General features: G+C 38.2%; 1 protein-coding gene across 2 annotated transcripts in view; it reads right to left on the minus strand.

Moving 5' to 3' along the window:
• Window positions 1–9,733: 9,733 nt before the first annotated feature.
• The window catches only part of FAM120B (family with sequence similarity 120B), a 54,187-nt gene continuing 49,364 nt past the window's right edge, over window positions 9,734–14,556 (minus strand). For both annotated transcript variants that reach the window (XM_032185385.1, XM_032185384.1), the window contains one exon: window positions 9,734–11,267. In XM_032185385.1, coding sequence (XP_032041276.1) covers window positions 11,255–11,267 — 13 coding nt within the window. In that variant the 3' untranslated portion in view covers window positions 9,734–11,254. The remainder of the gene's footprint in view (window positions 11,268–14,556) is intronic.

The following is a 14,556-nucleotide window of genomic DNA, read 5'->3' on the forward strand; positions in this document are numbered from 1 at the left end:
GACATGCAGCAACAACCTTTTGTTACTTTGTGAGATACCTTTAGACAACTTTTCGTCCACTAACATGTGGGAAAGTTTGGCAGATGCTTCCCTTTAACTCTAATGGGACTTTGATGTATATGTAGATCCTTCTCTTGTGTCAGCAGCAGAACAGGCCCTCCAGTGAAACCAGTCTTCAGTCCTGGGGGGACTGCCAAGCTGTTTTGGGGATGGCAAACCCTTGCACCTCTGTTCCTTGAGCCTTTCTTTGGCGTGCATGAATTTGCTCAGAGATTTGCAGTCTGGATAGCCCCCTGTCTCCCCCCTATTTATTCCTACGTTTTCTCCTCTGAAGCTTTACCCAGCTACTATGCAGTCCTACAGCCCATTCACATAAGGACCTCTTGCCCTTCTTCAAGCTGTAATAGCTGTGAGAGGTGAATACTGTCAGCTCTGTTTTGGCAAAGGACAGCATAGGGAGTCAATTGCCCATACTTTCAAGTGGCTTCTAATTTTGCGCACCTCAGTATTTGGCCTTGGCATTATTTAGTGGCCATGCACTACAGTAACAGCAGTGCCCAATGGATCCAAGATCCATACAGACTTCTAGATACAGGTAGGTTGCACTCCAGCAGAGTAGGTGGCACAGGAGTTGGTATGTCTTGAGCATGGTGACAGAGTAAGTAAATGACATGGAAGGTGCAGGGAAATTAACGAGATTTCCTAACTCTGCCCCATATCACACTGATTAGACAGAATCCTCTTAGAGCAGGCCAAATTCGATACTCATCAAGTCTGAAAACACGTGCTCAATGAGCACTCCCTAATGAACAATGTATGCAAATGACTGGATAGAAAATCACATATAAACAGTGATTTCTGCAGAGCAGCGAGGTGTCCCAAGCATGCATTCTTGTTGCTGACTTCCAGAGAAAAGCACTGCAACTCTAGTAAAGTCATTTAAGGACATTTTAAACCTAAAAAGCCAGAGTCGTTGAACCATTTTGATTCATTTCAAGGATGCCAGCTGTTTTGTGCTATCAATGACTTTCAGCCTTTCAAAAAGACAATCTGCAAGTCTGGGATTGTATGGTCAGAAGCCCACCTCTTTCAGTGTTGTCTGGGTGGGGCTCTCTTCCACTCATAGGGAATGTTCTTTCTCCTCTCCTCCATCACACATATGCGAAGCCTGTGCATATTTATTACTTCAGTGCAGCCTCACTGTTCCTGCTACACCAAAGATTTTTTATTTAAAACATTACCACTTGGTTCTTTGGCAAATCTTCAGCTAGGTTGAAGTGGCACAGCTCCTTTATGATCAATGTGCTGGTTACATGGCAGTTTAGGATGGGCAGACACACAAAGTCAAAGTGAAAAATTCAAAGCATGTATTTTAATTGCAGCAGTAACACAAACTGTTTACAAAACAACTGCAGAGTGAGCACAAACAGTCAGTATCTTCCAGTTAAAGACATTTGGCATGATGTTTAATAAATGAAGCCTGTTAGGAGCCAGAAGGATTGGTCCAGTTGTGCATAATGTGCTCTTTATCAGAAAAAAAACAAAACAAAACAACAACAACAACAACAAAAAACAACAAACCACCTTCTGTATCTTTACTTGCAGTACTTTGACCACCCCCCCTCCCCACAAGAAAAAAAAAAAAAAAAAGAAAAAGGGGGTAAATAGTGCATTGGAATTTAGTTATCCAACAAAACAGGCACCATATGTGTCATTTCTCCCCATGTATTCATGTATGGGGCTGTGTCTGGACAGATGTGATTTCTCTACTAAAACCAGAAGCCTAAGACCACATGCCTAATTCTCTGGAAGATTCTTGTCTCCACATACCTCCATTAAAGAATCAATCTAGCTAGAGATGCAGCCAGGAACATACTCTGAACACCTCAAAAACCCACTATAGGTTATCTTTGTAACATTCTAGAAGAAATCAGGTGAAATTATAGTTTCTACATATAATGGCCTATAACTGCTATAAATGTATCCCAGGTGAAACCAAGATGTAGCCAACTGAGACTGCCCCTAGAAAGCACTTGGTTGTCACAGTTTGTTCCCTGACACATCAAATTAATTTAGTCAGCCAGATTTAGGGTAACACCATACTATTCATGGAACTCATACTAACATTATTGTTGTACTTTAGACTCCAGATGGCTTACATTTTTATTGTGTTTGCCAGAACTAATCCAATGCTTACAAACAATCAAATGTGGTTATATAAATGATCATATAAATGATTAATTGGGTTATTAATGTTTTTATATTAAAAGTGTAAGTAGTACAAAATGATGTTTGTCAGCTACATACTCAAACCGCAACAGCAGAATAGCCATACAAGTTCTGTAGAGCAATTACAACCCATGTATTCCCACAATCACAGGTCATGTCAGCTCACTGCTGCAGTGGACACTTAGCCAACACCCTCTAAATCTGTTTTTTGGAGTGGATCCCACAAGCAAACTCTTGGATGCAGCACTTGGGACAGCGAGCTAGTCTGCAAGACTGTGTGAATGTCTCAGAGCTTCTGCCCATTTGCCCTTACCATGCTAATTTTCTTCTCTGTGACTCAGTTAAGGTATTGGATCTTTTTGCTTTGAATTCTCTTAAATGAAACACTACAGCAGTGGATCCGTACAGCATGGACAACTTCATCTTCTTTAGCACAGACACAAATGTGATGCACAACCCAGCAAACATGGTACCTGACTGATTTCCTGCTGCTGGGGGATGACAGGTATTCTTGAAGGGTCTGACAGTGCAGGGAAGAGAATCACACGGGGAAAGCAGCCTGCACTGAAAAAGCACCTGCCCTTGGGGTGACTCAGAAAGGAAGCACTGCCCTCACTAGCCCCTGGGCCTGGCTTCCACAGTCCTAGCAATAGCAGCTATCACAGTTGCCAACACAGGAACTCAGTGAGGACTGAACACGTCTGAACTGAACTGGAAGAAGGAGAAACACCCAAACAGAAACACTGTTCCCGACATTACTGGCCAAGTACGGTCTGGGGACCCTGGGTAACCACTGATGTTTGTTTTTGGGAAGAGGCTGGGTTTACCTTCATACAGAGCTTTCAGTCAAGCCAACTTCCTGACTGTGAACAAGCAAGTCTGATGACGGTAGTTTTAAATTGCCTATAAAGCAGTTCACTGGAAATGTCCAGGAGCCCACAAACCAAAAAAAGGTTCGAGAATCCTGTTCTGCTTTATCTTGGTAGGTTTGCTGTTGACAAGCAGAGCAGGAATCTCTGCAGGAATCCCCAGGAGATCAGGCATCCAGAAGGGGATGTGCAGTGGCAAATGCCTGGGACTCACTGCAATGGATGATTTATTTTCTTTTCTTTTCCTTTTTTTTTTTTTTTTTTTTTTTTTAATACTTGAAGGTAACTAATGAATCTAAGCCATGGTGAGGGGGCAAAGCAGTGTTGTACTAGCCCAGCCAGACACTGACAGCAGTCTAACAGCCATGAGAAGTTTGAAGGCATTCTCATTTCACTATGAGGTAAATTCAACTGGGTGCCACTGTCATCCCTCACCACCTCAGACACCAGGGTAGGCCCTTGGCCAGTGCACCTGGCAGTAAGACTCATGAATCCTGCTTTAAGCTCCTTCCCATACCACTTGCAGATGCCCAAAACTAAACCAGCCTAAAAAAGAAAACTTTCTGTTGGCTCTCCATCTCAATCCAACTTGGGACATCAAAGGAATGCCAGTGCCAGCACAGGGCAGAGGACAGGTGGGACAGGTGGGTATTACCAGTTGACTTCAACTTCTGTGGAGACGTAGCCACAAACATGTCTGAGAAGTAAGTGACAGATGCTGGGCAGTGAGTTACGTCTTGAACTTAACCAAAGAAGCTGCAAAGTACTAGCACAGGCAGGGCCTACAGCAAACGTGCCCTACCTAGTCACCATCTCTGACAGGACAGCCAGAGCCAGTTACCAGAATGAAAACACAACGCTCAAAGGTGTTCACCTTTGGGACATGGAGATCAATGGTCGTAAAACACAGAAGGATCCTTGCTGAAAGCAGTCCCTGAAGCCCAAGAGAGATCACAGCAAATGGCGTAGCTGCTGTGCCCAGCGTCCCCAGCAATATGAGGGCTTCGGCGATGTGTTACAGCACCGCTAATAGAGGGACCCCAGCAAAATTTGCTCTGAGGAAGCATAAACAGAGCAGTTCTAACGAGGCTCCTGCAATGTTAGCAACATATTTGTGCAGGGACTGCCAGTGTTTTCCAAGCAATTGCAGGTGCCTGATCTTAATGCTAGCAAGCGCTCCTTTTTGTCTGTACTGTAGCCAGGACTTGTGAGCGTGAGAGAGATTGAATGCTTTGTAATGAAGGTATATTGTAACATTTCTCTCCAGGTGGCACTTTGTTAACAACAATTAGATCCTGATTGATCTTTGAAGGGCTAATTCTTATGTGGTTTGCAAGGGTCCTACAAGGAGCAAGTGTTGAGTGGGGGCACTTTAAAAGTATTAGTGAGAAAAAAAAAGAAGAATAGTGCCATAAGAAATTTGCAATACAATGCCCGAGCCTCCTTTGCACCCCATAGTAATTTGTTCTTATTCCTGTTATTATCCCCTCGGGCACTAATGGTCACTTTATTAATTAGTTGAAAATTGCATTCTAGGTCAAATGGCAGCTTTTTTCCCCTCCCATTGTTGCAAATTGCTAGTGGTATGGCCCAGTAAATGGCAGTGTTACTGCAAAATGGGAAAGATCCTTTGCTTTTCAAGATAAAGCCCACGGACCAGCTGCACTTTCCATGACATTTCTAAGCAGAGCATTTCCCCAGGCCTGCTTTTAAGCGGTTAGAAATTAAACAGAACTCACTGTCATTGTTAAGATTTCTAATCATAGGCTGCTACTGTATTTGCTCTCCCTCTCCTCACCCTCCCCCCCCCGTTTTAATTCTAGCTGAGCCTGTTTTCTAAGGTGCATCTCTGCAGCGCTTGGCCCCATTTTTCAGGAAAGCAGGCAGTGTGTTTAGGTGCCTTCGTTTATGGTGCTCTAATGGAAATGCTTTAGAGACATCTGCTTCAGCAGGAGAGGACAGATGCTCAGTGGTTTCTGAGAAATAAGGTCCTCTCTACGGCATCTGAAGTTAGAGACTAAAAAATTCAAAATCACTCTTGAAAACATTTGCTGGCTTCTGAATGCAGAAATAGACCAAACCATGGTTTCAGAAAACAAAATTGGAAATTACAGATTTTGTGCAAGCTTTTCAGAAAGAAAACTCCTACTGAGGACAATAGGTGTTTAGCCTTTAAACCAGAGGATCAGCCCACCAGAAGTGAACATCAAAGCAGTCTATTTTCCATTAACTACTTTCTGCAGCCTACTGTGCTGGATGCAATCTGTCATGCGAGTTTGTAGTCCAGCAGTCAAGAAACCTATCAGAAGTCAGGTCTGGGCTAATTTCCCAGCACTGTCACCCTAACACATCTAAGAGGATGTGGTGAATCTGAAGTCAGTTGTGCAAGACATCTACAATAAAATATAACCCTTAATTCCTATTTTTCAAGTAATTATGGCCTCATATCCTCTTAATCCTCTTTTGTAAAGTTACCTACAAATTGATTTATTACCTTTTCTGGTGGACCCAATATAAAACCTACAGAATTCATGAAAAAAAAAAAAAAAAAAAAAAGCAACCAAACAAACAAAAAGCATCCTCCCTCTGGCCTTTCAGTGATTTGATTGAAGTTATAAAGAAGACTGAGGAAACTCTTTATGGGAGGAAGATGCTACAAATTTTGTTATAGAAACTTCACACGTTACCCTCACATACCTAGAATTATAACCATTTGAAGATTGACATTATTCCTTTTTGAAGGATATACCATATCCAGCACATTGAAAGGCAAATGCATCTCAACACCCAGCATGATAGGGCTGGACACTCATCCTCTCAAAAACTAAATGGGGGCTGGCACCAGCTGTAGCCCCTAGTTAGCATTACACGGCACAGTTAACAACCCCTTGAATCACTGCACTCTGGGAGCACAAGCAACAGAAGAGGAACATTTTTTTTTTTTTTTTTTGGTCTTTCAGAGCTTAATTTCTAAAACAACAAGCTATCAGCCTTGCTGGTTTGGGCTCTCTCTACAGACAGATGGGAGTGTTCATCACAGAGAGGGAGGGAGGGAGGGAGAGGATGGAGGATTGATCAAGCAATAACATGTTAGAGGAAACAAATGCACAATCACAAATTTGGCATTTCTTTCCTACTCCCAACAAGCAAGTATTAGGACACACAAGCTGGCTCCAACTAGCACTTAACTTTTTCCTTTTTTTAAATGCTATTTATTAAACTTGCTTGAAGCAAGATTTTCTTACAGAACTATTTGCTGTCAGGAGTTAATACAGTAATCACTAATGCAAAGGAATAAAAGTCTGTTCTCAAAGTAAAAGGCAGGTTATTAACTACTTCCATTTGATTACTTCAGGAAATCATTCAAAATGTAACCTTTACGTAAAGCATAAATCAGTCACTGTCTAGACTTGCAGAGGTCATGTGAAGTTGCAACATGAATGCAGAGTTAATAAAAAAGAAAAAATTGTATTAAGTGTTTTGCAACCACAATGGAAGTACAGTATGCCCTAGGTTTGTTAACTGTTTTTAAAAAACAGAACTTTTGTTCTAGATGCACTGACCACCATCTTAATGCTCTGTACTGTTGGGTAGCACCTGTGTAACTGCTCTCTGTCTTTTCTTTGGAAATGCAGTACCACAAGTGGATTTTGTGGAACCTCCCCTATTTGCTGCTTCATGCAGTCTGTTCTCTGCACAAGGAAGGTAGAGGAGAAATTATAAAACACCTACAAAATAAAGGCTTTCTCAAAGACAAAAGTATTGTAATTTGCCCGAAGATGGTTAAGATTCTGAGTCAGCCTTATCACTGTATTCAGTAAGCAACACATTTAAAACTGGTGATCTTTCACATGCGTATTACACTAGCATGCCTCAAACCTGAATAAACTTTACACAAATTGAAAACCCTCCAGCAGAATGTAGATTAGAAGGACAAAGCATCTGATGGGTAATTACACCAGAGGGCAAAGATGATTATCAAAAAGCAGCATGTTACATGTTTGCATCCTTTTAGATGAGCTACATCTTCATTGCAACTGAAAATTAAGGAATTCTCAGAAAATAAATACAGAGCCTGCTGGACTTTGTTTGCTATTAGCAAACAAACCGTCCCTTGACTAGAGTAAAGATGTATCTGATAAAGGTAACTCCTGAATAGTTACCTTGAGATAAATTTTCCATATGCCAGAAATGTTTCTCACACAAGCTTCTTGTTCACAAGCTCCTCATCACAGTTCTAAAAATTATGATTGTTTTCACTGAACAATGACATTTTGAGCTTTCTATGGCATATTTAAAAATCACATCTGAGGTCAGAGCAGTTCTTATAGTACAGCTTTGGTCTTTAATAAAAGTCCAAAGGTCAACTGCATAGTTGGGTACTGAATGTTTAAGACTGAGTGCATCATACTCTGTTTAAAAGCCTCCAGTTATCAAGCATTGTCAGATGCATTATATCTAGGATTGGTTTACACATCTAGTATTTTGCGTGTGTTCCGTCATGAAGGATATTAATACACTTGAAATACCAATGTATTTCAGACTAAAGTTCATGCCTAGAGTAAGCATATTGCCTTTGAATACGTTGTCTTTTATCTTGTAACCAGTAGTAATAATAGGGCATTCAGTAAGTGATTTAATTACCAACCACAGCAGAATAAGAAGTACCAGCACAAAGATAAAAGCCTAAAAATATAAAAAGTTGTATGTTTCCATCTTACTCTCTTCTTTGTTTCCCTAGATGGTGTGTTTTTCAGGTTTGTGAATGTAGCAGATTAACAAATCAAATCCTTTACCTCTGTGGGACTAGTGAGAAGTACTTCAAAATGTAATCAGTGCAGAGAGTCTGTTGAGGATGCTTATTAACGAAACAATTTTGATATCAAATATGAACACCTAGTGCAGAATGCAACACCATGTGACTAGAATTCTGCAGTCAGCACAGTTCTTTGTCCCCAGTCTCCACTCCTAGTTGTAGTAAATTGAGACGTGGGAGACAGATCTTATTTCAAATGTATTAGAGAATTTTCAGTTGTGCACTACCATAACTCCTACTCATTGCAAGATCAGGGCCAGTACTTGGCTTCGATTCCTAACCTGAATCACCAGATTTTTTTTTTCCTCTCTTTCTCTCTCTCTCTATATATATATACACACACACACACAAAATATTTATTTTCACAGTTGGCACAAGTGAAAAACAACAAAAAAGAAAACCAACATCAAACCATTAGTCTTTTTGGGGCCTTTTTTTTTTTTTTTAACACTGTCCAGTTACTACAGTACCTACAGCCAAGCTTTCTGACCACTTGTTCTGTCTGGGTCTTGAATCCCACTGTCACGGAGCAGCACGTGTGGGCTGCTCCACAAGGGAAGGCAAAACAGCAGCTGCCAGTGCCAGTGCCGGCAGGGCAGTGGCATCACTGGTGAGGGTGCAGTCCCACAGTACCTGAACAAGAGCAGGGCAAGTCTGATGATGGTAACCACATTCGCACATGTAATCACATGTTCTTGTCCATAATTACTGTACAAGACCACGGTGATGAGGCACGTTGATGTCTTGGGGAAACCAGGAAGTAAAATGTCTGCCTGTTGGTCACTACAGTTGAGTCACAGCTGACTGGTGTTAATCAAATTACCCATGTTAATCAGTATTCCCTGAATCTTCTTTCAGAAGAGCAGCTAATAAACACACAATTCAAGTGAACATTTGATGAGGGTCAGCTACACTTCACATGGGCTGAAGAAGACAGTAAGCAATATAGCCAAACAAGAAATAAAAATTGCTTTCCTTGCATTTTCTTTCCTTCACAAAAAATAGATTTGTTCACTTCAAATCCATACCAGTTCCCCCCCCCCCCCCTTTTTTTAAAAAACAAAACAAAACAAAAAAACTAATTCAAAGTATCCCTGCAGTCCATGTATTAAGGAGACACTATTAGATTGGAAGCTTTAAGGATATTTCCTTGTATACGACAGCCTTCTACAGTCTATAAGCTTTACAGTACTCTAACCAATCTAAAGTTCAGTGAGGAAAATTAGCACCTCTGTGTTTCAGCTTCCTGCTTCTACTTTGATTCCTGATGGGAAAAAATCTTTTGGCTTGGAAAAAAATAATAATAATAGCTTCTACTTATGGTCTAACCTTAAGAGGAAAAAAAAACCAACCAACAAACTCACAGAGAAACTAACAGTTCTTCAGTGGCCAGGATAATTATTACCAGCAATTCACAATATACCACAACAAGCACAGCAAAACTCCTACTCTAGCTGTATTTAATTTTGTTTATTGAGGCCAACAGAAATCTTTCCCCATATCAGAACCTGAAGGAGGAATTACTAGCAAATTCTGGCACATGGTCACATTGTTTTTAAATACACCATTATAAAAATGAGATTCCTGAAAGTAAAGAACTTCTGTAAAATTCAGACCACATCATTCAAAAGGTTTTGTGGAAAGAAAAAAAAAAAAAAGGAAAAAAATGGGAAAAAAAGGCAGTACAATTACAGTCAGTTACAAATCAAGAGAAAAAGGAAGTGGGAATATCCCTATCACAACCAGATCCCTACAATGTATATCAGACACTGCATCGTGTAAAAATAGCGTCTGCTCACATTTTTCATTGAGTTAGAAATTCTGTGTTGCTGCCAATTTATTTGTTTAGATAGACTGTTGCTACATGCAGGGTATGAAAGAATATATTTACTGCGTTACAAACAGAGAAAGGAAATAATACAAGGAAATAATAGTATCAAGTTACATACATCTGACAATACTATTCACTTTAACACAACACGTATACTAAATTGGAACTAAATTCCACTGACAGTTGGCTCAAAGGAATTACCTGCACAAGGCCTAAGAAATACATCAACTGAGCAATAATGGATTAAAACCAGCAGAGTTTACATTAGTAATCACTATACCATAAGGATAAATCTAAGTTGTGAAATAGCTATAGTACTGCTTATGAAAATAGATTTCAAAATGAGAGCTAAGTTTTCTCTTTGGAACATAAAAATAGCATGTTTTCCACATGCTAAACACTTCTGAAGACATTTGAGCATAATTATGTACTATTCTAAAATCACACATTTCAGAAGTATTAAGAAAGTCTGTGTGATGTGTAAGACTAGTGAAAATTAACAGGAGATACCTGATTGCCCTACCTCTACTCTGTCTGTCCATTTACTTGTATCTCTCAGGACTATCTAGTATAGAGTGAAATCATGTCTCCACAAACATCTGTAAAAAAGGTATCAAAGTTGTCAACAGAGAAAAAATTACACATGTGCTTCAAGTAGCTGTCACTTATAAAAACATGAGTGCATTCAACTTGTCTGTTAGCTTTCTCTTAATTTAGAATTTCTGCCAAAATCACACTGGCCAGAGGCTCACACTTCCACTTTTATTTTGAGGCTATCTAAAGATAGGTTTAAGGACTAACATAAGCCTTAAATGTTTCAAAAATTACTCATTGCATACGGAGGAGAATTCTAGGTATTCTAAAAGAGGACTATGTATTTGACTCAGCTCTGAAAAGCCCCAAAAGAACAGGACAGCTGCAGCAGTTTTATACATATAAACTGATTTTAAAACTAATCTGGAGTGTTTCAGCAGTGCTTTTGCCCTTTTCTCTTTTTCTGAGACTGAGGACCTATGAAAGTAAGCCAGTATGACTTTTTTTTTCCCCCCCCAAGACCGGGCAATTTCATCCTCATATAGCATAAAGGTTTCACAGAAGAGGCATAACAGTTTTGCCAATAGAACTAGGTAAATTAATTAAATTTGTGCAGCCTTTTAACACCTAGGATTGGCTTCTGTTTTTAGGCATGATTTTTTTATTACAAATTTTTTAATCATCGTATAACTCTGTCAAAAACATTTTTATGAAGTGCTCCAAACAATACTGTATGAAGCCTAAAATACATAAGAATTGTTTTGCTACATTTTGTAATTTACTTCAGTAAGCAATAGTCTAGAAAAACAATGTATACAAAGTAAAACCTAACTGAAAATGATGCATGATAAAATTCTGATTAGAGCCTTCCCACCACCACTATTTAAAGTTTTTGGGATCTTCAGCATACAGCCTTTCATAAAAACGTATCTTGTTCTCTTATCCATTTTCATTCACTTCCAGTAATAAGTAGGGTCATCTGGGCGACCTAAAAGACAAACAGTTGTGAGGAGCCAAATAAGACACCAACAACAGCACTGAAAAAAGTCTAATAACAAAAAACAAACAAACAAACAAACAGTGAAAAGCTACAGTACTCAAACTGCTCATGAAAGACACAAATTAATGAAACGTGCCTGAAAGGCAAGAAATACTTTTCATTACATTTTTCAGTCTTGGTAACATTTTCAGTCTTGTTTTCAGAGTGTTTCCAAAAGTATATCTTCAGATTTATAGGTGTCTCTGAAAAACCTGTCCTAATTGTTAGACGTTTCTGAGCGTATGTTTTACTATCTGAGCAAGACTGTGGACCACATTTATTGTGGATCTTTATTTATATGACTGAAGATGCAGACAGGCATCTACCACAATTTTATAAAGTTTGGAGCCCCTTGTTCCTCTTTCAGAAAAAATAATTTCCTCTGGTTTTCTGTTTGTATTTCTTCTCTTAGTTGTGAATTTCCTTAGATAGTTCAATGGAATTTAGAGACAAAAACAGGCATTAGACAATTTCAATCCAGAAAGAAGGCACAGAATATTTCTTTTACAGTAACACAACAGTAATCTAGAAATTAGATTCATCTAGAAATCTAGTATCTGGATCTAGTAGATAGAAATAGATATCTACTATAGAAATCCAGTATCTGAAGACTGGCTGTCAACAAACCCACAGATTAACAAATCAGGAAAACAGATTATTTAGTCCATTTTACAAACATTTTGCTTAAAAGGCGTTTGTTCTAGTCTACCAATCATTTGGCTTGAGGAAATAAATTCAGGTAACTATTGTAAACTTCTCCGAAACCACCCAAAAAAGAAATAGTAGATAGAAATCTAGAAAGGCTAGAAATACTACACATTCTGCAGTATGTGAAGTATTGTTATTTTGATAAGATACACATTTCTGGTGTAATCTACCTTAAAAAGAAGTTAGGGTCTGATGCAGGGTAAGATTTTGTGGTCTTTATTATGTAGGTGATTAAAGTATCATAATGATGCATTCCAGGTTCAGTGATTTATATACTAACTATCCTGGTCAGCATTTGTGCTCTGAACCTTCTGTTATGCAAATCTTAATGCAAGCATTATTGCATCTGCTACTCTCTGTCAGTAAGGGTCATGAGATAGTTTTCAGATATAGATCTAATTTTCAAAATGTTTATAAAAATAATAAACATGGCAGTAAAACAGAAGTATGACACTGAAATATAGTTTTTATATCAGTAAAATCTAGAATGATGATCTTGAGAACTATTAACAAGATACTCAATGTTATTCAAAACAAAAAAAGAAAAATTAGCTGAGACATGATAAACATTAACATCATGGTTCTGAGTACCTACAAAGTTTTGTTCTCGTTCAACACCATTGACATTGGTGAAAGTCCTTCAAGTAAAATAATTTCCAGGTCTGGAATGTAAAGAAACTTAAGGAAGTGTTCTTACTGAGAAAAGCTTACATGTCAAAAACAAAAATCTGTCACAATTCCACATAAGGTATTTTAATGCAATTTCAAATGGTTTGGGTTGTAGTGGTATTAAATTGTGAAATATACTTATTTTCTGAATGCTATGTCAAAGAACAAGGCAATTAGAAAACCTGTAATTTTTGACTCAACTTATGCAAGGATCAGGTCAAAACGTCATATGCACTGGGTACACTAAAGAGTTTGCTGATTCTTACAGAGATTGAAAACTAGGGAAGTGGAAAACTTCTAAAAGCTGACTCTTATGAAAAGCTGCAAACTGTATCAGATTTAAAAACATGCTCTTAACATTTTGATGCCTTTTTTTTTCTGCTGCTCAATCTTTTTTGCGAGTGGGAACAGGACATCAGGCTTTCATTTTCCTTTCATCATATACTTCCTATACAAAAGAGAAGAGAGTTTTTTACATAACTTAACCTATCGAAAATGCTGAAGTACAAAACTGAAGATAGGGTGATTCCAAAGCACATAAACAGAGGAAATCCCATCAGTTCCATAAACATCCACTTGAGCCAGGCCAATTAAAAAATCACTACAAACCCAAGAAAAGAATGAAATTGTTGAAGATTACATAGATGGATACAATTTTCAATTAGGCTGTTGAGATGCAGATCAGTAACGAGCTAACTACAGTTTTAAGTGTCACCCACTTTCTATGTGACTTAAGTGTTGACATTTTTTTTTCCTGATACAATTTTTACACTTCATGATTTAAAATGGGATTTGTACATAACTGCCTATTTTTTTTTTCTTAATGACAGCGATTAAGCAAAGTACCTCTGATTGTTTTAACTGAATGGATATGCAAATGAAAGACATGAGAAGGATATTGTGAACTCATAAAAAAAAAAAACAACAAAACAGAACAGTTTCTTAAAAAACATAAGTAGTGTGTTTTTCATGCTGTAATGCATGAAGAGGGGTTTTTGTTGTACCAATTTATCAATATGATCTGACAATGCTGTTAAAAACTGTATGTGCTCTGTTCTATGTTCCTTTAGTATTATATTAACTTTATTTCAAATTAATTAATTTTATAATTAAGTTTGTTACTGAAATTGAATCAAAGTGAAGCCTACCTATTTTTTAACAAAGAATTATAAAGATAAGTCTTTGAATTAGAATTTCGGGAAAGTGAAAAGAAGACTAGTTCTCCTAAGTATTATTTATTGCAGAAGTAAAGCATGACAAGACTCAGATTCTTTCTCTCCTCAGCAATGATGTGGTTCATCCCGCACATTCAACTGAGACAGAACTGCTTAACTAAAGGAGCCAAAAGCAACAGCAGCTTTTGGCTCTAGCAGAAAAGCACTGCATTTTACAGGAAGGTCATTTTGTTTCATTGGCAGGTGATATTTACAATCAGTGATGTCATGTTTCAAACTTTTCAACAGGTTTCAGTAACAATGGTACAACCCTTAAAATTAAGATATAATCTACACAAGACACAAACCACAATTCAGCATAGACATTCCACATGATTCATGGTGTGCAAAGTCTTATAACATAGAAAAGTATAACAAAAGTGTGCAAAACTTGTAGTTTAAGTCTTAAAACTTATAGTCAGGAATATATAATGATGTGGTAAATATACTTCAGAACATCCAGTGTCAATAGCACAAAATAACGTAGGTACACTTAGATGCTACTCTGCTTCAGTTGGTACCTTTAACTTAAATTTTAGTGATTTTGGTCTCATTGTAAGCTTAGACTCAACATGACAAGGAATTAATTAACACCCTAAATAGCCTCAGCTTTGAGTCATTTCCTTTGCAGTCATATGGTTCAGTTA

Source organism: Aythya fuligula, chromosome 3, assembly GCF_009819795.1.
Source record: "Aythya fuligula isolate bAytFul2 chromosome 3, bAytFul2.pri, whole genome shotgun sequence".
Classification (NCBI taxonomy): Eukaryota; Metazoa; Chordata; class Aves; order Anseriformes; family Anatidae; genus Aythya; species Aythya fuligula.